The following is a 24,993-nucleotide window of genomic DNA, read 5'->3' as shown; positions in this document are numbered from 1 at the left end:
GAATGGACAAGAATGTGGCCAAACCTCCCCTCCTAGGGTGGGGTGGGGGCGGCCAGCATCTAACAAGCTCAGCCCAGGCTAGGCAGCACACAGCACTGCCGGTCCCTGGGCTGGCTTTCTGGGGTGCTCCAAGGGGTGTGGCAGCTATTTGTCTCCATCCCAGCATGGGGTCCAGGGCCAGTGGGTTGCCCAAACAGTGCCCAGGGAAGCTGGGCCCGGGACAAAGGCCTCAGCAACCACAGCAAGCCCCAGAGACCCAAAGCAGCGAGAGACCGAGAGCCCTCAGATGGAGGCGGTGACTCCGGCCTGTGCCTTCTCGGTCAATGCGATTTGAGGAAGAAAGCATCAAATTGGCTTTCTGGGCAGGAGAGAACCTGGAGAAGGCTTAGCTGTTCCTGGCTCCCGAGAGTTCAGCTGGAATGTCAGGGAGCCTGCCTGGGCCCCACTTTCTACCCGGGAACCTGGGTGTGGTGGGGGGGATTCTCGCAGACGAGACGCGCCCTGTCTCCCAGCACAGGGCGAGTGCGAAAGAAGCCCTCAGCAGCTCTCGGCCAAGGCCCGCAGCAGGGGCCCTAGGGAGGAGGAAGTGGCGGGGGCAGCTGGGGCCCGGCAGGTTCCTGCCTGACAGGCCAGCCCACAGGGATGCCGCTGCAGCTCAGATGGAGCCCAGCCTGCATCCGGTACCGCAGCCACGGCCAGCAGCTGCTTCCGGGGAGCGCGGCCTGGGCTCGGAGCAATGCCTCACCTCTCGCCCTCCCGCTGGCTGTCCTCCTGTCCTCCCGGGCCCCCAGGGCCCCACGGCAGCCACTGAGCGCCTCATCTGAATATCCAAATTGTTTCCTCTGAGTGACCCCTCTCATTAGCCTTGCTCCCAGGGTGAGTGTGGAGGGGTGCAGAGGGGAGGGCGCAGCGGGGGCGGTTGGCACGTGAGGCCCTTGCTCTGCCAAGTTCCAGCCTGTGTCCCACTCACAGCAACAGTGCCAGTGTCAGCAATTAACCCACAAAAGTGAGGGGGGGACAGAGACAGAGAGACAGAGAGACAGAGAGAGGAGGGGAAGGCGAGGGGGATAGAGAACAGAGTGGCTACTGAAGGCCATTTCCATGCCCTTCAGTACCACCCCCTGGCTCCAAAAGAAAACAAAAGCCACTTACGTCTGCGCGGCTGGCAGGCCCTGGTGGCATCACCCGACGCCGGCTGGGGGGGTCTGCCGGGCAGAGGCTCGCAGCGGGGGCACCAGGCTGGCATTTGGAGCCGACCATTTCCAGAGCCGGCTCCGCAGGCCTGGGATAAGGAGGGTCCCTCTGTCTGAAAGCCCGGTGGAGGCGGGGTGGCGGGATGGGCCGATGGTCCGAGAGGCCCCCCTGCCCGGTGGGATGAGCCCCCACCCCGAGCTGAGTGGGGGACAACCAAGGCCACATTCCCCCCCTCCCCAAGAACTGGCAAGAGCTTTTTGCTCTGCCCTAGCTTCTTCAAGGACACTCTGGACCAAGCTCCCTCCAGAACCCTGGTGACATGCAGGGGTTAGGGGAAGGGTGCGGTGGTGGAAGGAGGTAAGAGAGATAGGGAGCGACAGAGGTGACCACCTACCCGGGTGGCCTGACTCTGAGCAGGCCCCGCTCTGGGTGAGGAACTGGGAGCTGGGAACAGGAATCTCCCTGTCCCTATAAATAGCGGGAGCAGCCCCACCTCTCGGAGCAGGGCCTTTAAAAAGCCCTGAGCTCCAGAGTCGTGACTTCTCCCAGAAGCCGATTCTGCTTTGGGGGACTCTCTTAGCAGAAGCACAGGAAGGAAGGACCACGTGACTTTCCCAGAGTTGTGAAGGATCCCAATTGCTGGGACACAGGGCGGGAAAGCCCCCATGTCTCTTAGACAATGGATAAGGAGGAAACAGGGATGGAATGAAGTGGAATGCTGTTCCTACGGAAGCCACTGGCTGTAAGATACCTCTTGACTCCCTCTGGGGTCGGGGCCTCCAGAACCAAGGGTGAAACTCCAAGTGGCCTCAGGTCCCACCCATGGAGATGCTGCTGACACTCTTTTAAACCAGAAAAAAGATCAAAGCTGTCCTGGAACCTACCCCATACTTCCGTGTGGCTACTTTGCTATTTTATACTGTGTACGGATAAAAGCAAAATGATCATTGTCACACTGCATACCTTTTCTAAATATTTTCACTGTGAAAGCAGGTGGCCGGTGGGGATGGCTGCGCAACAATGTGAATGTTGCTAATGTCACCGAACTGTACACGTCAGATTGGCCAAGATGGTAAATCTTGTTCTGTATAGTTCCCCACAGTAAGAGAGAGAGAAGGAGAGAGAGACAGGCAGAGAGACAGAGGGAGAGATAGAAACAGAACCAAAGGGACAGAGAGGAGACAGAGAGAGAAAGGCAGAGACAGAGGGGGTAGAGAGACAGAGAGACGGAGAGACTGAGAGACAGAGGGAGACAGAAGAAGACAGAGAGCAAGAACCAGCAAGCTTTGGAACAAGAGAGACCAGAGCTGTGTGCCTTGGACTATCCAGTCCAGGATTGTTGAGGGGTCTGGACCGGGGTCTGGTGACCAGCGAGCACTAAACACTGGTTAATGCCACGATTGAGCCTATCGCCACGCAGCACTTTGGGCAAAGCAGGTCAGAAAGCAGAAGCAACCTGCTCCAGTCCACAAGGCCATTTGGCCACAGAGTCCCCACGAATCCCCTCAGCCCAGTACCATCCTTACGTCCGGAAGTGAGCACACGCTAGGAACCAAGATTCCAAAACACCTGCCCCCGGCAAGCGCTGTCTGGGCACAAAACTCAGCCCTGAAAAGGAGCCCCATCTCCCCAGCCAGGGCCCAGGGGCCAGAAGACAGGGGCAGAGGGGAGGAGAGGACTAACGGGGTGAGTGGGTAGCAGATTTGGATTTGGAAGAACAAAGATGAAAGAAGGACTACTCTGTTTCCCGAATGGCGCTTGGAAAGGAGAGCAGAAGGAACGCAACGAGGTCCTCACCGGAGCGGCGGAAATCCGGCGGTTCTTGCCTGGGGTCTTATTTTTCCCGCTGGCGTAGCGGGAGGTATAGGTGCGCGGCGGCACCTGAGGGGGCATGGTCTTGCTCCGGGCCACGGGTTTCCCAGGACTGTCCTTGCCGCCGAAGTCCAGGGGCCCCCGGCCCTCCTTCCAGCCCCTGGTAGCGTCACGCAACATCTCTGCATCGTAGGTGGACTTCAGGTTGAGCCGCGTGATCGCATCATTGATGCCGTCATAGTCCACAGGCCCCAGGAGGCGTCCCGGACCCCCACCCCCCCGCTCCTCTTCCTCCTCTAGGATGCGACGCCCCAGCAGTTTGCCCGGAGGTTGCTCTACCAAAGAGAACGTGTTGATGTCATTGGGCTGGGAGATCTTGGAGGATGAGGGAGACCCCTTTCTGGGAGGCAGCGGAGGGGTGTCCCAGATAGAGACGCGGGGAGGCAGAGGAGGTGGGGACAGTTTCTTGGAAGAGCCATCTATGTCCCCCGGTCCTATGTCCCCCGGGGACAAAGAGAGCCCCTCATCTGAACCATCAAAGATGTAGAGATAGTCTCGAGCCAGAGAGCCTTTGGGCCAGGGATCCGGGCCAGGCTGGGAGCCCTGGGAGGTAGAGTGGTTGGATAACCCTTCCTGCGGGGAGAGTGAGTTGTAATTGAGGGTAGGATCGGAGCCAGAAAGACCACGTAAGAGCTTGAGGTCCTTCTGCCTTCCTGCCGGCTTGCTGTAGAAGTCTAGGACGGGCTCTTCCCAGCTGATGAGAGAGGAGTCTGTGTTCTGCTTGGCTCTGCTCTCCTCCTTGTCGTGCCGGAGCCGGGACAGCGCGTCGTACTCCATCTGCAGGGCTTCGGCCATGGCCAGCTCCTTGCGGCTGATGCCCACCGACTCCAGGGACTTCCAGTGTTCCCCATTGCCCTGAGTCGAAGACATGGTGAGGACGGGGAGCGGAGGAGACAAGGAAGTCTTCTACTTCCTCCCAGTGTCAGGTGTACAGGATTCTGGCATGGTGTCTGGGCACCTGCAGGTGAGGGGTTAAAAATATCATTCAGCCACAAAAAGACTTAAACTAATAATGTGACCTGGGTGACATAATCTGGGCCGCTGCCTGCTTCTCCAGTGGCTACAACAGATGGAAAGAAACAAAAAGATGGAGAAAAAGAGAGATACCAATACAACTCTACTGAATACATCCATCCACCTTTCCATTCATCTACAGATGTCTGGTCCTTTGCTCCCACCCTCCTCTCTCTCCCGTGTATCCCGAGGAAAGAAGGAGGCACCTTGCATCAGCCAAGAGAAGACGGAAACAGGGGCTCTTCGATCCGTTTAAAGAGGACCGTTCTTGGGGTGCCTGGGTGGCTCAGTTGGTTGGGTGTCTGCCTTTGGCTCGGGTCATGATCTCGGGGACCTGGGATCAAGCCCCACATCAGGCTCCCTGCTCGCAGGGAACCTGCCTCTCACTCTCCTCCCTGCTCATGCTCGCTCTCACTGTCTCTCTCTCAAATAAATAAATAAAATCTTAAAACAAACAAACAAAAAAATAAATAAAATAAAGAGGACCATTCTCATACACTGGTGGGGAATGTGAAGTGGGGCAACCACTTTGGAAAACAGGCAGCCTCTTGAAAAGGTAAACATCCACCTACCATATGACTCAACTATCCCACTCTTAGTCACTTATCCAAGAAAAATGAAAGCACATGTCTGCACAAAGACTCACATATGCATATTCATGGTAGCCTTATTTGTCATATCCCCAAGCTGGAAACCCAGGTCTGTCCATCAACAGGGGAATGAATTAAAAAATGTGATTATGTCCACAAAATGACACTAACTTAGCTACAAAAAAGAATGAATTACTGACACATGCACTAACATGGATGCATCTCAAAATAACTATATCTGAGTAAAAGAAGCCAGACAAAAAAGTACGAATATGTAGGATTCCATTTATATAAAATCCTGGAAAACGAAAACTATCTACCGTGACAGAAAGGAGATCAGTGGTTATCTGGGAAGGAGGGAAAAGAGAGATGGATGACAAAGAAGCTTAAAGGACACTTTTGGGGATGACAAATATATTCCTTAGATTGTGGCAATGGTTTCACGGCTATATAAATATGTCACAACTTAATCGGATTGTATGCCTTAAATAGGTACAGTTTATTGTATGTCCATTATACCTCAATAAAGCTATAAAGTGAAAGAGAGTCCAATGAAACAGACCTTGTAACCACTCAGACTGCACTAAGATCCTCCCCAAATTCACCAACATGAGCAATAAAACAAAGCCTGGCAACAGGTGAGAGCCGGGTACCTGATGGATTACAGGCGTGCCATATGGATTCCCCTTGGCCCTCAGGAAGCCGGGCAGGAAGGCAGGACCCCCAGGGCAGCTGGTCCTGGCTGCAAGCAGCCCCCTTCACACACTCCAGAGTTGGTATCCTTTTCTTTAGAGGCCATGACACAAAGATAGCACTGAATGAACGGTTGTCGGGACAAGGCTAGCCTGGCCTAGCAGTTCTCAACCCTGGTTACCCGTTAAAAACACCGGGGGCACTTTTTAAAAGTGCTGATGCCTGGGTACTCTTAAGAGATTCTAATTTAATTGGTCTGCGGTAGAGCAGTGGTATTTTTTAAAACCCCAGGAGATTCTGGTCTACAGCCAAAGCTGAGAACCACAGACTTCTGTGTGTATATGGTTCAGATTAGGTTGGGGGAGGTGAGTGTGAAGTGGCCACTTCTGACCCTTAGCGCCAGCAGCCAAGAAGTTCACGATTTCATACAATTCCCAAAAATGATTCATTGTATTGTACGGCTTTACCCAGCAGGTAATCAACATGAAGCATGTTGTTCCTAAAAAAAGAAATCTGAAAACATCAGAAGGAAAAAGGTTCAGGTAGATACTCGGGCGGCAAGCTCTAGCAGGTCCCAAATGAGTTAGGACAAAGATATCCCTTGACCTGAGGTGCCTGCCCAGGACCCTGGTGTCTCCGTCAGGCCCAGGCTCAGAACCCTGGCCTGGAGGGCTGAGGCTAGCTTAGAGAATCTTAGCAAGTAGTTCCCTAAAGACTGAATAGCCCAAGCCCAGTCTCGGGGCATAGCAAGTGGCTCTCTGCCTGTGGAGTTTGTCCACCCTTCAACAACTTCTTACAGATTACTTTTTACCCCCAGAGGGTAAGAGGGAGTCTTACCATTTGAAATTCAAGGGAATTGGATGAGCAGATGAGGAAACCCAGAACACAGCTCCTGGGACTTGGGAAACTGGTCCCAGGAAAAGGTCCTAGTACTTTAGACAGGAGACACCAGATAAATGCTCGAAGCTGGACCAAGCCTTTTATTCCAGAGAGTGTTAAGACTAGGGGCCTCATTTTTGGTCACACACACACACACACACACACACGGCTGTCTCCTCTCTGGCTGCATAATTTCCTGGACTCTGCCATTTCTGGGCTTCTCTGTCCTTCCAGAAGTCAGGTCAACCTGTGCTCACCCAGCTGTCCTTGGTGTCACAATCTCCAGGAGGCATTCCCATCAGCAGTGAACACCAGGGACATCGAGTGTGACTGGGGTCCTGTCACCAGGACAGCAGGGACATGCCCTGAACACCTGCTGTCCTGGGATGAGGCTGATGCTCAGGAATCCCGGGGGCGGGGGGGGGGGGGGGGGGGGGGGGGTGGGCCTCTGTTCCCATGGGCAACTCAGCCCCTGAGCATCTCTGCGCTCCAGTCGCTGCCTGAGGCTAATTGATTAGTACATTGATTCTGGGACCCCAGGCTCAGCGCTGCTCCCCTGGAGCTCAAGGCCCATAGGGATATGACACACCATCCCTGTGCTCTCAGGGCTGGCCTGTCACCCACCTCCAAAGAGGCTGGACCTCTGCTGAGAGTCTTCTGTCCCAACCCAGGGCCACAGGGCCTGTGACCTCAGGAACAGAGTCCCTCTTATCTTTACCTCTTCTCCACTCAGATGTGGGACCTCTGACAGAAACTTCTGGGTCTGGTTGGCCTAGGGTAATAGAAATTCCTTCTTCTAGTCATGGGTGGCTGAAGGAACAATTGCTCTGTCCTGAACATGCTGAACACAAGGCACAGGGAGTAGAGCTGTGCCACCCCTGAGTCCAGTGTGATCCCAAATCTTTCCTTTCTGGAGGCTCTGTCTGGGTTTGGTAATTCCATCTCTGGTATGGCTCTAAAGCTCATAGGAACAGCTTCTTCTTGGGTTTCACTGGGCACTGCATCAGGCTTTTTAACCTGCAGGACCAGACCCGTGATACACAACTCATGACTATAATAATAATAACAAATCAAATGATTTTAGAAACAAGTTTATAGAGCCCTATTCAACTGAAAACAGAAGGCATTTCTTTTCCATTGTTTTTCCATCCATGCTTTTAACCCTAAATTCCATCCATTTTCTCTCTGCAATAAACAGAGATCTGACCAACAACAACAAAAAAGACACCTAGGTGGCTTAGTTGGTTAAGTTGTCAACTCCTGATCTGGACTCAGATCATGATCTCAGGGTCGTGAGATGGAGCCCCATGGCAGGCTCTGCGCTGGTGTAGAACCTGCTTGAGATTCTCTCTCCCTCTCCCTCTGCTCCCCAACTCCCCACTTGCATGCGTGCTTTCTCTCTCTTAAAAAAATAAATAAATAAAGATTTGCCTTCCTTCCGCCAGGCACCATTATGAAGAGGAAAACTGAAGCCATCAGAAATATTCTAACTTCCTGCCTGTCTTACACACCACTTTATCCACACTTGCATGCAATCTCCCTTTCTTCCTTTCAGTCTCAGAGGAAGTGGGTTCCTGCCTCCTGCTGAGGTACAACCTTCTTGTGCTCTTGCCCCATTCACTGGATCTCCTCCAGGAGGATGCCCCATAAGCTTCCCTTCCTTCTGCTGTACCTTCACCTCTTCTCCTTACTGGGGTCTCTCTCTTCAGCACATAAACATGTTAAGGCTGCTTCTAGCCTTAAAAACAAAGAATGAAACAAAACAAAACAAGACAAAAAACCCTACACCGTAAGCACTTTCTCTTGCCTTTTTGCCTTCTAGCCAGTACCTTCTCTGCCTTCCTTCCCAGCTAAGCTCTACAAGAGCACAAGACACGTGAACTTTCCCAATTCCCATTTACCCTTCAATTCACTGTAATCTGGCTTCCGTCCCCATCCTTCTACGAAAACTGCCCCAGCAACAATGCCCCAGGGCCATCCAGTTCCACAGGTCTTTTTTTTTTTTTTTTTTAGATTTTTATTTATTTGCGAGAGAGAGAGAGAGAGAGAGAGAGAGAGAGCATGAGCAGGAAGAGAGGGGGCAGAGAGAGAAGCAGACTCCCCGCCAAGCAGGGAGACGAGGGGCTCGATCCCCGGACCCTGGGATCATGACCTGAGCCAAAGGCAGACACTTAACGGGGCTGAGCCACCCAGGTGCCCCTCCACAGGCATTTCTATCTGCCCAGACATGGCTACTACATTTCGCTCTCTAGACCCTTTCCTTCTTCCCTAAACCCTCTACCCCTTGGCTTCCATGACACTACTTTTTTCTTGTTCTCCCCCTCCTTCTTGGTCCTGCTCTTCCTTTGTCCACCCCTGAAATGTTGGTGTTGGCTCAGGACTCCATTCTCAGCCACCGTTTACACCCTCTGCTCGGGCAACCTTGTCTCTCATCTCCTATTCATTCCACTCATGTGTCAGAGCATATCCAAAGGGGTATCTCGCCCCTCAAGTTGATATGCCCACCCATATCTCAAGCCCCAAATGTCCACAACTGAACTACCACCTTGTCCTTCCCCTTCCTACAACCTATCCTCTCTCCTGGTTCCCCACCTCAGCAAAGGGCACCAGCCAGTCGTCACCCCAGCTAGAAACCCGACAGCCACTCCAGATTCGTCCGTTGCCTGGCCCCCACAGCCAGTCACCAAAGTCTTCCTCGCGAAGCGACTTTTCCTCATGAGTATTCCCGAATCTAGTCGTTCCCACTATCCCAAGGGCAGCAGCCCTCATTGAGCCCTTATCTTCTCCCATTTGAGCTATTGTAATAGGCTCCTAACAGTTCTTCCTCCTAATCTGCCCCTCCTTAAGGAGAATGCTTAAGGCATTCTCCCCAGAACAGCCAGAGGGCTCTTTCTAAAAGGTAAACCTGATCATCCCACTCCCTGTTTCCACCCCTTCAAAAGCTCTCTATTTGCTTCCTTCACAAATCCTTTATCACCTGCCCTATCTTCCTCTCAGCCATTCATTGCCAGGTACTCAATACCTCCCTGATTTTGTTCAACATCTTCCTTCCCCTGGGCATGCCCTTCCCAAATCACTCTTGCTTTCAGCATGTGGGACTCAAGTAACTCACCCAGCTGACTTTGCTCAGACACGACGTTCTCCAGGAAGCTTTCTCTGAACCCCCAGATTGGACTAAGGGCTGCTTCTTTATGCTCCCAATAGTACCCTTTACATACCTCAAATACAGTCTTAAAATAGTATATTCAAAATTAAATAGGTATGGATCTGCCACCCCACCACCACCACCATTACGCTCCTGAAGTTCCAATTCACCTCATTTCCCTTGAGAAACGTGCTTGAAATGGGATGGAAAGACAGCACCTTCTGGTGGAAAGGGTTTTTAGACATAAGACCAGTGATCAGGAGGCAGCTGGTGCCCTTCCTTGGGTCCTACAAACACGGGACTGGGTATCACCTCACTGGGCTGGGTTTGGCATCTGTAAGGACAGGGTGGGTGGACAGACAAGACCACCCCACAAAATGCCTTCCAGCTCTGGGCCTCTGATTCTAACCCATTGGTTTCCTTGAGTCAAGTTTCTCAGAGGACTCCAAAGTCCCATCCCAGGGCAGCCTTAGCCCTGGGAGGAAAGAGAAGAAAGGCCCACAGGCGATCCAGCAGGCCTGGCTCCTGAGGTTCTTCCAAAACTGGAATTCAGACGAGGAAAGCCGAGCTACCCCCCCTCTAACCACCGTCCCCTGGCGCCTGGCCAGGACTCCACCAGACTGCGTGTCAGCCGTGCAGAGAAGGAGGCCCAGCCTGCTGACAGGTCCCCCGCGCCAGGGGCCACACTGGCTCTGCTCACTCTGATGCGGAGGGACCTGAGGTGAGGAGGCGGACAAGCAGCAGGACCAGGAGAGCCACCCCCGACGGTGGAGTGAAGGTACAGAGCGCAGCCATGCGCAGCAGGGGGGAAAGACAGAAGTCAGGAGCAACATTCCCAACAACCTGGAGCTGGCGCGAGCTGGCTTCCTCGAAGAACTCAAGCCCCAAATTTCAGTTTCTGGGACGGGTGGGGAGACAGAAAGCATTTTAGGAATCAGATTCCCGCCTCCCCAATTCAGCTCCCTCTCCCCCAGCCTCTGCTGGGTTGACAAATTAGAAATTGCTCTGTTCCCTTAGTCCTCAAGGGCTCCCGGGGATTCTGGAAAAAATTCACGTAGGTCCCAGGGAAGAGGTGGGGTGGTGAGGGCCGGGGTCTCTGCAGCCTATCCAGGAAGAGAGAGCTGGGGTCACTACTACGGTGTTGCACAACTCCAGGGGGCAGCCCCACATTGGAGTCTATGAGTGCCACCCTCTGACCACAGCAAAGAGAACCATGAGAATGGCACCCCCTGGAGTTGCCCACCCTGGTGGCACTGGCTGTGTTCTTTTCTCAGGTCCATCTTTCAGAGAGCAGATGCAAATTGTCCGGGAGACCACTCTCAGCCAGGTTCCCTTCACCACCCACCCGCAAGCGCTCACCGTCTACACCTCCCCACATCGGCGTGCTCTCTTTCTCTGCTTAACCATTTGCAAGGAAGATGCAAGCACTTCACCTCTAAACACTTCAGCCTGAATCTCTGAAGAACTAGGACACTTTCCTACATAAACAGGACTCCATTAGGACACCCACAACATTTAAGGTTGACATGATAATATTATCTAATACACAGCCCACATCTGAATGCTCACAATTGTCATCTGGGAAGTTTTTCACCAAACGTACGGATTCCGGGCCCCTCGTCTGGAGGGTCTGACTCAGCAGGGTGAATCCAGGGACTCTGACCATTTCAAAGCCTCCCAAGCAATACAGATACGCTGCCAGGTTTAACCCTACGGACCACAGTTTCAGAACTGCCAGGAAGACAAGAGGCAAGTGGGGGGAAGGGGACCCCACCAAGCCCCAGGCAGTCAGCTGGTGAAGGAAGAGGGCATGCTTATGGGTGAGCAGGTCGGTGCCAGGGTCTAGGCAGCACCAGGCACTAAATAGTCCACAGGGCTGCCAAAGGATGGCTGGAGGCCAGCGGGGGAGGAAACGGGGTCAGGGCAGAGCCACACAATGGTCTGGAGTCAAGGGCGGAGAGAAAGGAGAGGATACTCCCGCTAGTGAACTGGCTCTGCTCAGTCCCTGTGCCAGAAAGGGTGGGGCCCCAGGGGCCAGCAGTGATCCCAGCTGTGGGCAGAGCGGGCCTCCTGCTGCCTGGTGGGAGGGTGCCTTTTCAGAAGGGCTCTGCTCAGCCTGATGGGTCTGGGTCATCTCCTCCCACCCAGACCCACAGAACTGAATCTTGATGGCCACTGAGTACCAGCTACATGGCAGGCGCCATGCTTGTCCTCGAAGCATTCAGATGACCTCAGCACAGTTCCAGGGAGCTTACCATCTAGCAAAGGTGACAGGCGTAAATAATTCAATCCCCTCCCTCCCTTGGGGCACAAAGCAGGGAAGCACCGCATGGCTTGGCAGGGAACATGGAGAGCCGTCAGGCAAGATGGTAAAAAAATATATGAAGGGTCTCAAGCCCCCAGCCTTGGGCATCCCACCTTTTAGCAGTTTTTAATAATGGAAGAGGACTTAGTTCTAGGACTACCTAGGAAGGGACCTTCAGCACCTCCTCTCAGAATAAATGGGTCAAGGAGTTAGAAGCCATTCAGACTTAAACCCTTTGGCTTCCAGAGTTTTGTCTTCAGAGGACCCCTGCCCCTCTCCACCCCCCAACACCCACACTCACCCACACCCAAAATCCCACTGGCTTTGTAGCCAGGGACCCATCCCCCACCCCTTGCTCCATATACTTGCTGCCGGGCTGACCCACCTACCACGCCCCCGCCCCCGCCCCCACCCCCAGAGGCTCAGCTTTAGCAGGGAAGGCTAGCGTGCCTTGTGTCACGAATCCAACAGGCAAGTGTATATGAAAGGTCAACTCCCTGTCTCCCTCCAACAGATAATCCACCTGATCCTGGCTTCTGCATTGAAAACCTATAGGTTGTGTACAGGTCTGCGAGCTTCTTTGATGTCAGGCCCATCATTGGATCACATGCACCAATAAGGTCTTTTTCTTATCTATGTTCCCTCTCTGTGGCTATCACTTGGTTCCAAGTGTGGTAAGACAGAAAACGACTGTCTGTGCTTTTTTCCTACTCACCCAGCCCCTCTCTAGCATCCTCTTGGCCAGATTAAAGCAGCCCCACATGGTTCAGTCTTTGCTCTTGGAATTTAACTCTCCATCCCTGGATTCCCTGGGCCTACCCTGGACATTCCACTCACTTGAAGCCAAAGTTGATACCAGAGTTAGTAGAGGGCTCTCTGGGTCCTAGGAGCACAGAGACGGGTGCTAGGAGCCTGTGTGACATGGCTAGATAGGGCTGGGTTTGCATTCAGAGCCTGAGAGTCCTCAATCCCAGCTCAGAAACCATGGGTGCAATTGGTTCTGTACACACACACACACACACACACACACACACACACACACACTGAAAATCACCGATCCTACCACAAACCCTGCAGATTGAGGACTTGAGTAAGAAGAAAGTCAGGGATGGAAGAGTTCAGGCAGCTCGTGGCTCCTTTCAAAACTTTCCTTCCTAGAGCTCCCGATGTAGATCAGACACTGGGAGCTGGCAGTCAGCTGAATGGAACCCCTGGCAAAGAAGGAAGAAAGGTCTTGGCAGCATATGGCTCTCTACTCCAGGAACCATCCCGGGAGCCAGAGCAGCCACATCTCCTCTCTGTCTGGTCTGAAACTCCACCCCCCCCCCCCACCAACCCTCCCCACCTGCCCTGAGCCACCGCAGCCCATAGAACCAGCCCTTCTAGTTCTGATCAGCTGGGTTCCCTGCAAGCAGCACGGTGGTTAAGAATTACTCTTCCAGCTTTCTTGGCCCTCCAGAGAAAGGCAGTGGGACAGGATGGCGGTGGGGACAGGGAGGGGGGGAAGGAGCTCCCTGGGGTGACCTTCCCTGGCCAATCCTGGTCTCCAGCTGAGAGGATTCCTAAGGAAAGCTCTTTACAAACAAGATTCACACCAGCCCATCCCGTGTCAGAAAAACCACCCCAACATTGCCAAACACCAACATCGAAAAAACCTTAATCTCTCTGAGGGTATGGGAGACCCCATGAAGTATAAAGGAAGCCCCTCTGGGAGGAGGATGTAAGAAAGTGGGTGGCGTGGGGGATGGGCACACAGCTGCCCTCACGGCCTTTGCGTCCTCTCTTCAGCTCTGCTACACAGTGCCATTTGCTTCTTGCAAACCGAGGCCTCCCGCAAGGCCTGTGCTGTCCCCTGTCACCTGCAGCTCGATCTCCAGTCCAGCTTCCCCAGCTTGGGTCCGTTGGAATCCAGTTCTCCAGGATTCCTGTGTGGGCTGGGGAAACTCCCTGGAGGCGGCCAGCCCATTAAACAGAATCCAGAAAGCAGGTCACTACTGTTCCCGTCCAGCCATGGCACCAAAGGGAGAACAGAACACACCAGTCTCTCTGCTCTGCCTGGAGGACCCACCGGAGGGAAGAGATGAGAGGCAGTGTGGAGACACCTCACTGCTCCCGTGCTCTTGCCCAAGTCCTCATGCGGGACTCAAGTCTCTTGAGTCTCTTGCCCCTGTCCAGAACACGTGTCCCCCTCAGTGCGGCCCAGCAGGCAGCTTGTCCCGGGCTGGGCGGGGCTAACCTATCAGAGTCTGCAAGAAGGACAGAGCAGCGCTTCACATTATGGCCCAAGCCCATGGCAAGGGGACGGGGTGTATCTTGGGGTAACTGCAGAGGCACTGGACTAACCAGAGTTAGTTATATATACTATATATAACTATGTATTAGTTATGAATAATATAACTAATATAACTATATATTAGTTATGAATACTGCCAGTGGGACCTCCTCCAGAAGGACATCCTTGTTGGGGATCAGAGCTTGGATTTTTAGGGAGCATTTCCAATGAATTCAATGCTAACAATGCTCTGGTTGTTTTCTGGTAGCAACTTCTTAGACATCTGAAAGGCTCTCTCTCTTCTCCATGACAGGGTCCTCCTGTCTATTAGAGACGAGCAGAACGAGGCCCACTAAGCGTCGGTGACTTTGCCCTGGGTTTCACACTGGAGCTGTGGCAGAGTGGGGAAGGGTCCACAGACCCGATGTGGGGAAGCTACATGGTGCTGACACTCAGGAACAATCCTGACCCCAGCCCTGGGCTGTCCCCCAACAAGTACACACCTGGCCCAGATGCGCCAGAACCCCAGGATGAGGATGAGAAGGACCCGGAAAACTGGTCCCCAGAATGATCCTCCACACAGAGTGCAGAAAGTTGGGCCGGCAGCCCCCATGCAGTGGTGCTGTCCACGGGAAGGTTGGGGGCGACTGCCTGTAAGCCTGAGTGAGAGCCGGGGGCAGGGACAGGCTGTGTGGGCGGTGGGCTGCCGGCAGCTGAGAGCCACCTGCTTGGCTGGGAGGAGGGCAAAAGGAGTCAAGCAGAAGAAGGCTGAGCTAGTCTTCCATGGGAACCTGAGCTGAAGCCCAGACCCCACACACACGCCCAGGGCCAGCTCCCTGCTCCCTCCGGGTAGGAAGGCTCTGCACACTCCACGAGCCCTGCCCACTGTCTGTCTGCCAACATAGTCCCTAAACCAGCAATCTAGACACGTGATCTGATAATAAAGAGTGTCTTCAGTTAGTGCTAACTCCCCTGATCAAGAAAATTTCTGATAAACTAGTCATTCTCAGGGTCCTGAAGCCACAGTATCACACAAACTGCACATACATCCACACCTTCCCCCACGCACCCCACACCACTCACTCCCTTCCCCGTGCACCCTCCACATCCCCTGAGACCTAGCTCTTCCACAACCACCCTCCCCACCCTACACACACCCCTACATGCACCCCACACTCTCCATGCCCCCATACCTCCTACAACCCCCCACACCCTGCACAATTACCCACATCTGCCCCTGCATACCCCCATACCTTCCCCCCACCCCACACACACACATCCCCTCCACCTTGCTCCCACCCTCATCAGCTCCCTGAGGAGGAGTGGGGAGGGGAGGAGAGGAGAGGAAGCCGGCTTAGACACCATGAAGTCACAATCTTATTGTCACTGGCAAAGAAGTCTGAGAAAAGTAGACAGAAGGTTGAACCCGGAAGAAAAAGGGAAACAGGAACTTTCGGCTCCTGGGCCTTCCCCGTCCACATTCCAATACACTGGAGGCAGGCCCGCAGGGCACCAGGGAGCCAGAATGCCAGGGAAGGGACACCAGGCAGATGAGCCCTGGAGGGCCTTGGCCCAAAGGCCACCTAGCTTCTGGCAGGCCTCAGAGGTGGTTGGTTATTTCTTAAGACAGGGCACACTAGAGAGGCCCTGGGGTCCCTGCAGACCAGGGTGGGAAAGGAAAGGAAAGGGGTGCCCCTCTCAAGCAGCCCCCATCTTACAGCCCAGAAAAAAACCCCACGCATACAAAGACAACACCCGGAACATCTGATACTAATTTACACAGGGGTGTTAGAGGCCAAGGTGTTAGTCTCGCCCACGGACATTGAACATTTGCATTTAAAAAGCAGAGTCTGAGGAGAGGAGTGCCCAACCCAACCCATTTTGGAAGTGGTAAGGGAAATTTCTAGTGGCCTGGGAGGAATGATCCATTAAAAGGTAGGCGGGGTGGATCTCTGGTGCTGGCCGTGCCTCTTCAAGGCTTCTCTGGTCTCAGCGCCTGAGGCCTAGGCGTCTCTTGCCCCTGTCCAGAACACGTGTCCCCCTCAGTGCGGCCCAGCAGGCAGCTTGTCTCTTAAGTCACTGCCCCCTCCAATCCCAGGCCTTGGCTACTGTCAGCCAAGATTGACCCAAGCGGCCACCAGCCTTCCCCCATAGCCACGAAGTTCCCCTCCACTTTTCCTGGTAACAGGCAGGATATCCTGCTCAGGGTCAGCTAAGGACACTGAACCTAGAAAGAGATCAAGGATTCCATTTTACCCAGGTCAAAGAAGAAACCACACTCAGAATGCAGGGCCCTGAGAGGGAACTAAGATTGAGACCTTCCCCAAGATGGACTCTCAGTGTTCAGAATCCCCAAACCACAGGGAAAGGGAAACATAGATGGGGGTCTGGGGAGGAGGCAGCAGGCAGTGTCCCGTGGTACCAGATCCCAGCCAGGACTCCCCATATCAGTCTGGTCACCCCTGTCCCAGTAGTGGGTCCAGTGCCCTCAGTCGGACCCATCTGCACTGACAGCCTCATAAAGACTCCCCATGCCCTGTTTCCCCACCCAGCTGACTCTCAGGGCCTCAAAAGTCCTGGGTGCAGCTGGAGGCTCCTTCCTCCTCCCTGCTTTCCATCTCTCCTCTTCCAACTCTGACTCAAGAGCCTCAGAAGCCTTCCCTGGTCAATCCTTCCAATTTCTCCTTACTTCTACTCCTTGTGTCTCCTTAACACTCTGATGCGGTATGTGACACAACAGATTAAAATGGTGACCCTGGTGTCTGGGGCACAAGAACAGCACATTTGCCTTAGATGGCCTTTAAACAACAACTTTCATCTGTGCAGAGGGGTCAAGAAGACTTATTTTCTAAGCAGGTAGTGACCTAGGGGGTGGGGGAGTAGGGCAAGGAGTCATGGCAATTCCTTTTGGTGTGCTCTGGACATGCTCTGATGCTTTCTCCTATCTCTTATGCCCCGCGCTGCCCAGGAAGGTCGCAAGGGAGACAGAGGTGTCCATAACATAGAGCCCTAGTCTACACCGGCAGAGGGGTAGACCAGCTACCCACCTGGCACAGGCTAGCACACCCCCATCCCACCAGTCCCATCTTCATGGGGCCTTGCCCACGTGACCCTCACTCGGGGTCCACCAGGGTAGCAACCGTCAGAGGCCATTCTCAGTAGGGATTAGCTGACATCACTTTGCAGCTGGGTAAGTGTAGCCAGGGAGTGATCGTGTGTGCAGGCCTAGCAGGGCTGACGTTCCACAGACACCTTGCAGAAATACCACTCCGAGGTATGTAAACACCATTACAGAGTCTGTCAAGTTCGTTCCCCCAGGGACAAGTCTGCCATCATGACTGGAATGGAGGTGTCATACTTTGGGTGAAAGGGAGAGAGGAGAAGGGGGCAGGGCTGGGGGAGAGGCTAAGTGAATATGAGCAGCACAGAAACAGAAGGAAAGGAGACCTGTTTTTCCCCTCCGCAATTTTGTGCCAGGTATTGTCTTCTTTAATCCTCACAACAATCCTCCCACGTGGATATTAATATCCTTATTTAATGGATGAGGGAAGGAGAAAACAGGAAGGGGACTGTGTAATTTACCCAAGGTTACACAACTAGTAGACGGTAGAATCAAGAATTCAGTCGAAACTTGTTTGAGGCCAAAATTCATAGTGTTTTTCCCATCCCATAGAATGGGACCCAGGCACATCCCAGTTTACCGAAGTGCAAGCTGACATTGGTGTTTACCCCAATACACTTCCGCATTCTCCCCCCACACCCCAAAACACTTCTTCATCTCCCAAGCCACTCAAAAGCAAGCAAATAATAAACAAGGAAAAAACAAAAGACAACCCACCGTTTTGCAGATAAGAGGAGCAAATGACCAATTGTCTAAATGGGTGAAGAGGAGTGGGAGATACAGGCTTTCCGTTATGGAATGAGTAAGTCATGGGAGTAAAGGGCACAGGGAATCTGGTCAATGCTATCGTACTAGCGTGGTGGACAACAGATCATAGCTACACTTGTGGTGAGCACAGCATAACACAGAGAGAAGTTGAATCCCTATGTTTTACACCTGAAACAAATGTCACGTCGTGTGTCACCTATACTCAAATGAAAACATAAAAAAGAGAGAGAACCAATGACCAGAGGGGAAAAATGACTTGTCTGGAGTCACACAGCTAGTCAGTGGCAGAAGTGGGACTAGAAACTAGAGGCCCGTCCCAGGCTCCCACTCCAGTGCTCTTTCCAGACTGAGCCACAACCAGTCTACCTCCAGGGAAGGAAATCCCCCAGCCTCCCCGTTCCAATCTGTCTCCAATTGGTCCATTCCTTTCCAAGCCTTGGATTGCTTTCCTTAAGTGAAATAACCTATTGAAAGCACATAATAGGCACCAAAAATTATTATTCTTTCTCTTACCTGAACAAGTGAAACAGCCTTCTAACGAGGTCTATCTCCCCGCTGACCTCTAAAGCATCCACGCTCCACTGTCAAGATAACCTTGCACAATGGCTGTGTTCGTGTCATCCTTCTAAGGAAAAGGTTTCTGTCTCTCCCCTTCCTTATCAGACCTTCAAGACTCCCCACCCTAAGTCCCAGCCCAGTTCCCTGCATGCCCCCCAGATGCGGATGGTTATTAACCATTTCCCAGGGCCACGAGTTGTCCCACAAATCTTCAGTCATGCTAGTGCTTTCTGGAATATTCTCTGCCTCACCCTCTACAAGTGCCTGCTCTTCTATTTGAGGCTTCTCTCATCTCCTATGACTGAAAGTGACTTTTGCTCTCTTTTTGAACATCTCTGAACACATACAGCATCTGTATTGTTTTGCATTATACCTACTAGTGATTGGAATAAACATAATTTTTATCCTCGTGGGTGATTTATAGTTACAAAGCATTTTCAGAGACATAAGCCCATTAATCTAAGAATAAAAATTACCTCTTATTTATCTTTGTCTTCCCCACGATGCTCAACACAATGTTTTACACCAGGGACAGAGCTGTTAAGTACTGTGTTTGGAGGGTGGTCAGACCAACCCAGAGCAGAACATTTAACACCCCCTTGCTGTAGGATTAGAGATTCTGAATGCGGAAGGCAAAACTGTAGTTTATTTTTCCAGGTTGATACCCCATAGCATTTACTACTCTCAGAGTTTAGAGGTCCCCAAAATATTAAGCACCCTGGTCCTAGCTTCTATACTTCTCTGAAATGCTGCCTCAGATTATAGCAGGTCTTGGAGTGAGACAACTGCCTCATAGTGAGCTCATAGGATAACCCTGCTCCATAAAGCAGTTCATCCATTCACCTGCAGTTTCTGGAGTACAATGTGGTTACCTCAAGGTCATGGACCATACTGAATTTAATTTTGTATCCCTATAACACAATTATAACAACCACCATTTACTAAGCCCTTACGAAGTATCAGGCAGTGTTCTGGGTAGTTTATTAACGAACTCACTTCATTTTTACCACAGCCTTTTTTTCCCTGGTACTATCATGTTCCCCGTCTTACAAATGAGGGAACAGAAGCACAGAGAAATTAAGTAACTTTCTCAAGATCAAACAAGTAGTACGTGCGAGAGCCAGGCTTTGAACCCACGGAATCTGGCCCCAAAGCCATACTCTTACCTATATACTGAATTTATACTGCCCTTCGGTTGATGAATCAATGAATAAAAGAATGAGGGAACAGAGGCACTGAAGATGTTTTCATTGAAGAATTGACCAACCATTAATTAACCCACCTTTTGCCTCTACCCTATGTTACCCGTAGGACTATCCCAAGAGTCTTTCTCAAACTTTCCCTAAGTTCAGCCAGAGTTTGTCTATGAGGAATTCCCTGATCTACCAGTATAGAATCCCTGTCAGCAAAATAAAGAAGGGTGATTTAATTTATTCTTAGTGAACTAAGGTCTCCCAGAACATAAACTCCAAAAGGACAGGGACTGTGTCTTCTTCACTCCTGTGCACTAAGGAGAGCGTCAGGTACATCGTGAAAAAAACAATAAAATACAACTCCTTCAATGGCTCTGGCCAGATTAAAGTACTTTCACTTCACCTGCTTTTTGCCTTTCACTTCGTCCCCCAGCCCAATTTCTACTCATTGTTCTGATCTCGGCTAACACTGAATTTCTTCCAGGAAGTCTGACTACCCCAAATGCCCCACTTATGAGTTTCCAAAGCATCCCACACTCCCCCACCCACACACCCACCCCACAGTCTATTTACTTGTCTGTATTCCCCACTCAACTGTAAGTTCTGGAAGGCTCTCTGTCCTCATCACTGAAAGCACTAGAAGTCATTAGTAAGCCCTCAAAAACATCTGTTGAATGAATGAATGAGTTCTTTTTAAACATTATCTGAGAGACTTATCTCCCTTTGTGACCATAGCTTCTTCCACAAAAGACTTTGAGAACAACCCTTTCTGTTGTCAACTGACTCTTGGGGAAACCCCATCTCATTCAGAACTTGGGCCTCATCGACACTTCTCTCAGAGGTTCCTTACAGGGGAACACCAAAGATAGAAACACAGATGCGGGAAGTACCCGGACCTGGACGCAAACTTCGGTTCTTCTCTAATTATCTTTGGCATGTTTCTTAATTTTCGTTCGAATCAAACCTAATCGAAATCTCAGCTCTTCCACTGATAAAGGGGGAAGACACATTTCCTTTCTTTCTTTTTCTTCCTTTCTTCCTTCCTTTCTTTCTTTCGAGTAAAGCAATAGAAGTTTATTAAGTGAAGATTCAGAAAAAGCTCTCAAGAGTGAGAGGGGTCCTAACGGGGTTGCCCAGGGGAAGACACATTTTCATCATCATGGTTTCCTCCAAGGTTAGGGGAAGGGGAAAGTAAAGATAAGGTCTGAAAAGTTACAGGTGGACAACACCTGAAACTAATATAATACTGTATGTTAACTAACTGGAATTAAAACAAAAACTTAGGGGGAGAAAAAAGAACAAAAGCTAAAAAAAAAAAAAAAAAAGAAGAAGAAAAGAAAAAGAAAGAAAAGCTACCAGTGGACAGGCAATGCTGCTGGCTATTCATCACACGCTCTTGCCTTTCATGGTCCTTGAACTTCCGCTCAGGTGGCTCCCTTTCGCCTTGTGTGCCAGAACCATCTGTAACAGTGTCATCAAAATTGCCCTTCAGAGAATTTGCCAACCCTTTGGAACCACTCTATCTTTCAAAGTCTCTTGTCAGGGAATTATATCTATCCTTTCTCTTAAAAAAAAAAAAAAAAAGCCTTCTTGAAGTCTACAGCGGAAACATGAAATCCTGGCCATAATATTCTGGGGGGAAAATAATATGTCTTTTCCCAGCTTCCCATAATACCCAATTTGCAAACAATCTCTCCTTTTTGGGTCAGAGTTAAACACACTCTAATGGTGCTCCTTATCAGTTTAACTTCCTTTATTTACCCTTAGGAAGACGTAACAGCATGGGGAATCAGGAACATGGCAGACGCTCTGCTTCCAGCAAAGACGGGCTCTCAAGAGATGTCTCAATGGTGGAAGAGCCCCATTATTACACTCACCTGTGTTCTGGGTTCGTTTGAGACCTAAGACAAGAAAGCTCGTATCTATTTCTTCTCCCTCGCAAGGGACGCTGTAGCATTTCCTCAAAACGGAATCTTCTTGGTTCTTTCCTCTTTTCCCCTCACCCTGTGCTTCTGGTTTGCTGCCAAGGGTACCAACTACACTAAGAGAGAAGAACTTGGCTGACGAGGATGCCTCCATGAAAGTTTACCCCTGGTGGGCCTGGCCAACCAGCCATGCTGAGCTCTCATTCCTGACACCCACCTCCATTTGGGGAGGATACAGGGAGAGGAGATGAAGTAGGATCTAGCCTCTAGGACAGGCCCCTCAGGATCAGAGGCTTAGGGCACACAAAGCGGTGTAGAAAGAACTGCCAAGAAGAAAAGAAAGCACTGCCACCCAGGAGATCAATCTTGCGGTGACTACTAGGGTTGGTTGGCTGGAGAGAGAGAAAGGTGCAGGAAGAATGGAATGGAACAGTGCTTTCAGGAAGGAATAGAGGCAGGAGTGATAAAGCGTTGATGAAAGGAAAACATTTTCTGGAGAGGCAAATGATTTCTGGCTCCTCTTGGAAATACTACAGAGCCTCTGTGGGGTGAGACTTCCTATGGGAAGTATTCCCGAAGAGGAAGGAAGGAATTGCTGGATTCCTTTCGCCACAGGTTCTGTGTTCTGCCTCAGGAATATTGAGAACCTCTTTCCTCTTCCTTCTCCTGACCTTGAGGGCCTCTGCCCTGCAGCACAAACAGTGTCTTATGTGTCCTTAAGGTCTTTAACCAACATAGGAGTTTGGAAGGAGTGAATTCCCCAACAATGAAGTCACGGGCAGGGTCTGCACACGGTTGTGAAGGGCCAAAAGATAGGTCCTGTCATTGGTCATATTGTGATCTAGGGGGCAAGGGTAAAGTTCCACCACCACTAGTAACTATGTGACCTTGGGAGAGTCACTCCTCCTCAGGGAAATGATCTCCAAAGTCCTTTCCAGTTCTAAAGTCTTATGGGGTCATAGGATGTGCAAGAATAACAGTCTCCTAAGTTTCATTTTATAAAACAGACACAAAATGAAGCACATATAGAAATACTAAAATGAAAGATTTGCCTCAATTTTCCGGAGTACCGCAAGTCCCAAACCTCTTATTAATGTTGCCCAGAAGGGAGCAAAATTACTTGATTTGATTACCCCCACTCTTCTCCTTACACTGAGGTAGGGATATGAATGGGAAAGCAGAGAAAGGCCGGTAAGGCAGGAACCCAAGGAATTCACATACATGTGCCTTGACCCCCAAACACCTGGGAATTAAGGAGGTGCTATGCTGGGCCCCGGCCCTTGAGAACTTTTTTTTTTAAGATTTTATTTATTTGACAGAAAGAGAGACACAGCAGGGGGAGTGGGAGAGGGACAAGCAGGCTTCCTGCTGAGCAGGGAGCCCGATGCAGGGCTTGATCCCAGGACCCTGGGATCATGACCTGAGCCGAAGGCAGATGCTTAACGACTGAGCCATCCAGGTCCCCAGAGCACTTTATTATCCAAGGACTGTCCCAGTCTGGTGACTTGTCACGGGCGTTCAAGTCAGGGAATCCAGTATGCATGAATTCTGTACTCTGCTACCCCTTTCCGTCCTCCCAAGACCTGATATCACCCTCACAGTGGCATCGAGGTTATGAGCACAGGGTCTGGAATGAAACAGCCTGCATCAAATCCCTCCTCTGTCATTTACTAGCTGATTGACATCAGTAAATGTTAGCTATTATATTATCTGCCAGCTCAGCACTACCCTGTCTACGGACAGTAGCCCACCTTTGGGGGGTGTTTCCCCACTTCCCTACAGATATCATTAAGCAGCATCTCCTTCTCTCCTAGCTCCCATCCTGCCAACCCTTTTTAAAGAGAAGTAATTCCCCCCCCCCAAAAAAGAAAAGTAACCCAAGAAATATCTACCTTGGTATCTGCACATCACGCTTCCCTTGTCCTATGTTCCAGAACATTCTCTATTCTGTCCCTTTCTCCCACCCCTTTCCCAACCCCCACCAGCTCTCCCTCCCTTGTTACAAGGCTACACACATTGGTATAGTACTCTGCAGTTTCCAGAGTGCTTTTGCACACATGATTTTATTCAGTTTATGGTAAGCAGTGTATTTCATCTTTAAAGCAATCTTGTGAGCCAAGGGTATTTCCCCCCATTTTACAGATATGCAAACTAAGTCTTAGGTTCATAAGTTGTCCATGCTCACACAGCTAGGAAGTAAGTCATACCGGGACTCAAAGCCAAGCCTCCTGACCCCAAACCCACCCACTATTTTCTCTACTACTCCACATTATCATGTCCAAGTTCACATCCTGGGAGCGCGAGGAGCCTGAAGTTTATGGCCAGCCACAAACCCCTCCAAGGGAACACAGTTCTCTCATTTTCCTCCCTGCTGGCTGTGGCATGGCTGTCCAGGCTGAAGGACCATACACGAGGTACCTGCAAAGCACCGGGCCAGGTACCGTGAAGAAACCAGAAAGGGGACCAAAGGCCCACAAGGCTGTGGGGTGTCTGCTAGAGGGCCACTATGTCATGGCAAAGACCAAAACATTCCAGGTCACTGGGCAATCCCAAAGGAGCACCCCAGAGAAAATCCTGAGGCCCCAGATCCACTGAGCCTTCCTCAACCCAGCATACCCATGGGCCTCCCTCACTGATGCTTCCAAGGAGAGGAAAGTGCACAAACTCCCTTCTGGCCAGGGCTGAGAGCTTGATCAAATTCAGACACACACACCCATGCACACTCAGCAGTAAATTCAGAGCCATGGAAATCAAACCTTGAGCTCACCCAAAGGCCAAAGGAGAAGCATCCAGGGCTCTGGCTCACAGCCCCATCTCCTCAAATGCTAGATGCCAGGCAGAGCTATAAAATGTGCCTCTACTTCATTTTTCCATGGACACAACCCCAGATGGGACTGCCAGGCTCTGGAGGAGATGCAGTTCTGAAGCCTCATAACCTCTCTGCTGTAGGATGCACAGCTGGACTTGGGGAAGGAGGAATATTTGGGGATCAGGTTTGCCACCCCCTGGAACGTTTCTCTCCCAATATCTTTCCAAGGCCTAGTGCTGGGGTGGAGTAAGTTTTCATTCAGCAACTGATACAGGGTTGGAATTCAGTGCAAATTGCTTACATCTGCTTGGCCACATTCCAGACAGGTAGTTTAGAGAGAGAAGGAGGAGCAGCCGTTGGCTCACTTCTGGAAGCCCGGGTAGCTGTGTGCTCAGGAATCTGGTGCCATGCTGGGACCAGCCAGCCCAGGGTACAAAATTCCCCAACGGAATTGGGGGGGCGGGGCAGGGGAGAACATCAGGGCAGCAGGAGACAATAGAGATTCCATCCCAGGCGTGGCTGGTGGGACTGGGACAGGGAAGCCACAAAGACCCCGCAAGGGGGTGGGGACGAAGGGCCTCGAGGCGCAGGAGCAATGGCAGGTTCTTCACACACACACACACACACACACACACACACACACACACACACACAC

At 51.4% G+C, this 24,993-nt stretch overlaps 1 protein-coding gene across 1 annotated transcript in view; it reads right to left on the bottom strand.

The window, feature by feature from the left end:
• Positions 1 to 24,993, bottom strand: part of PIK3C2B (phosphatidylinositol-4-phosphate 3-kinase catalytic subunit type 2 beta) — a 63,399-nt gene that overhangs the window by 37,423 nt on the left and 983 nt on the right. Inside the window, 1 exon segment of the mRNA XM_021686604.2 lies at positions 2,992 to 4,024. Within this exon segment, the coding sequence (XP_021542279.1) occupies positions 2,992 to 3,936 (945 nt within the window). The 5' untranslated portion in view covers positions 3,937 to 4,024.

The sequence above is a fragment of the Neomonachus schauinslandi genome, chromosome 6 (assembly GCF_002201575.2).
Source record: "Neomonachus schauinslandi chromosome 6, ASM220157v2, whole genome shotgun sequence".
NCBI classification, from domain to species: domain Eukaryota; kingdom Metazoa; phylum Chordata; class Mammalia; order Carnivora; family Phocidae; genus Neomonachus; species Neomonachus schauinslandi.
Note: the sequence above shows the minus strand (reverse complement) of the source record. Positions and strands in the feature narration are given on the sequence as shown.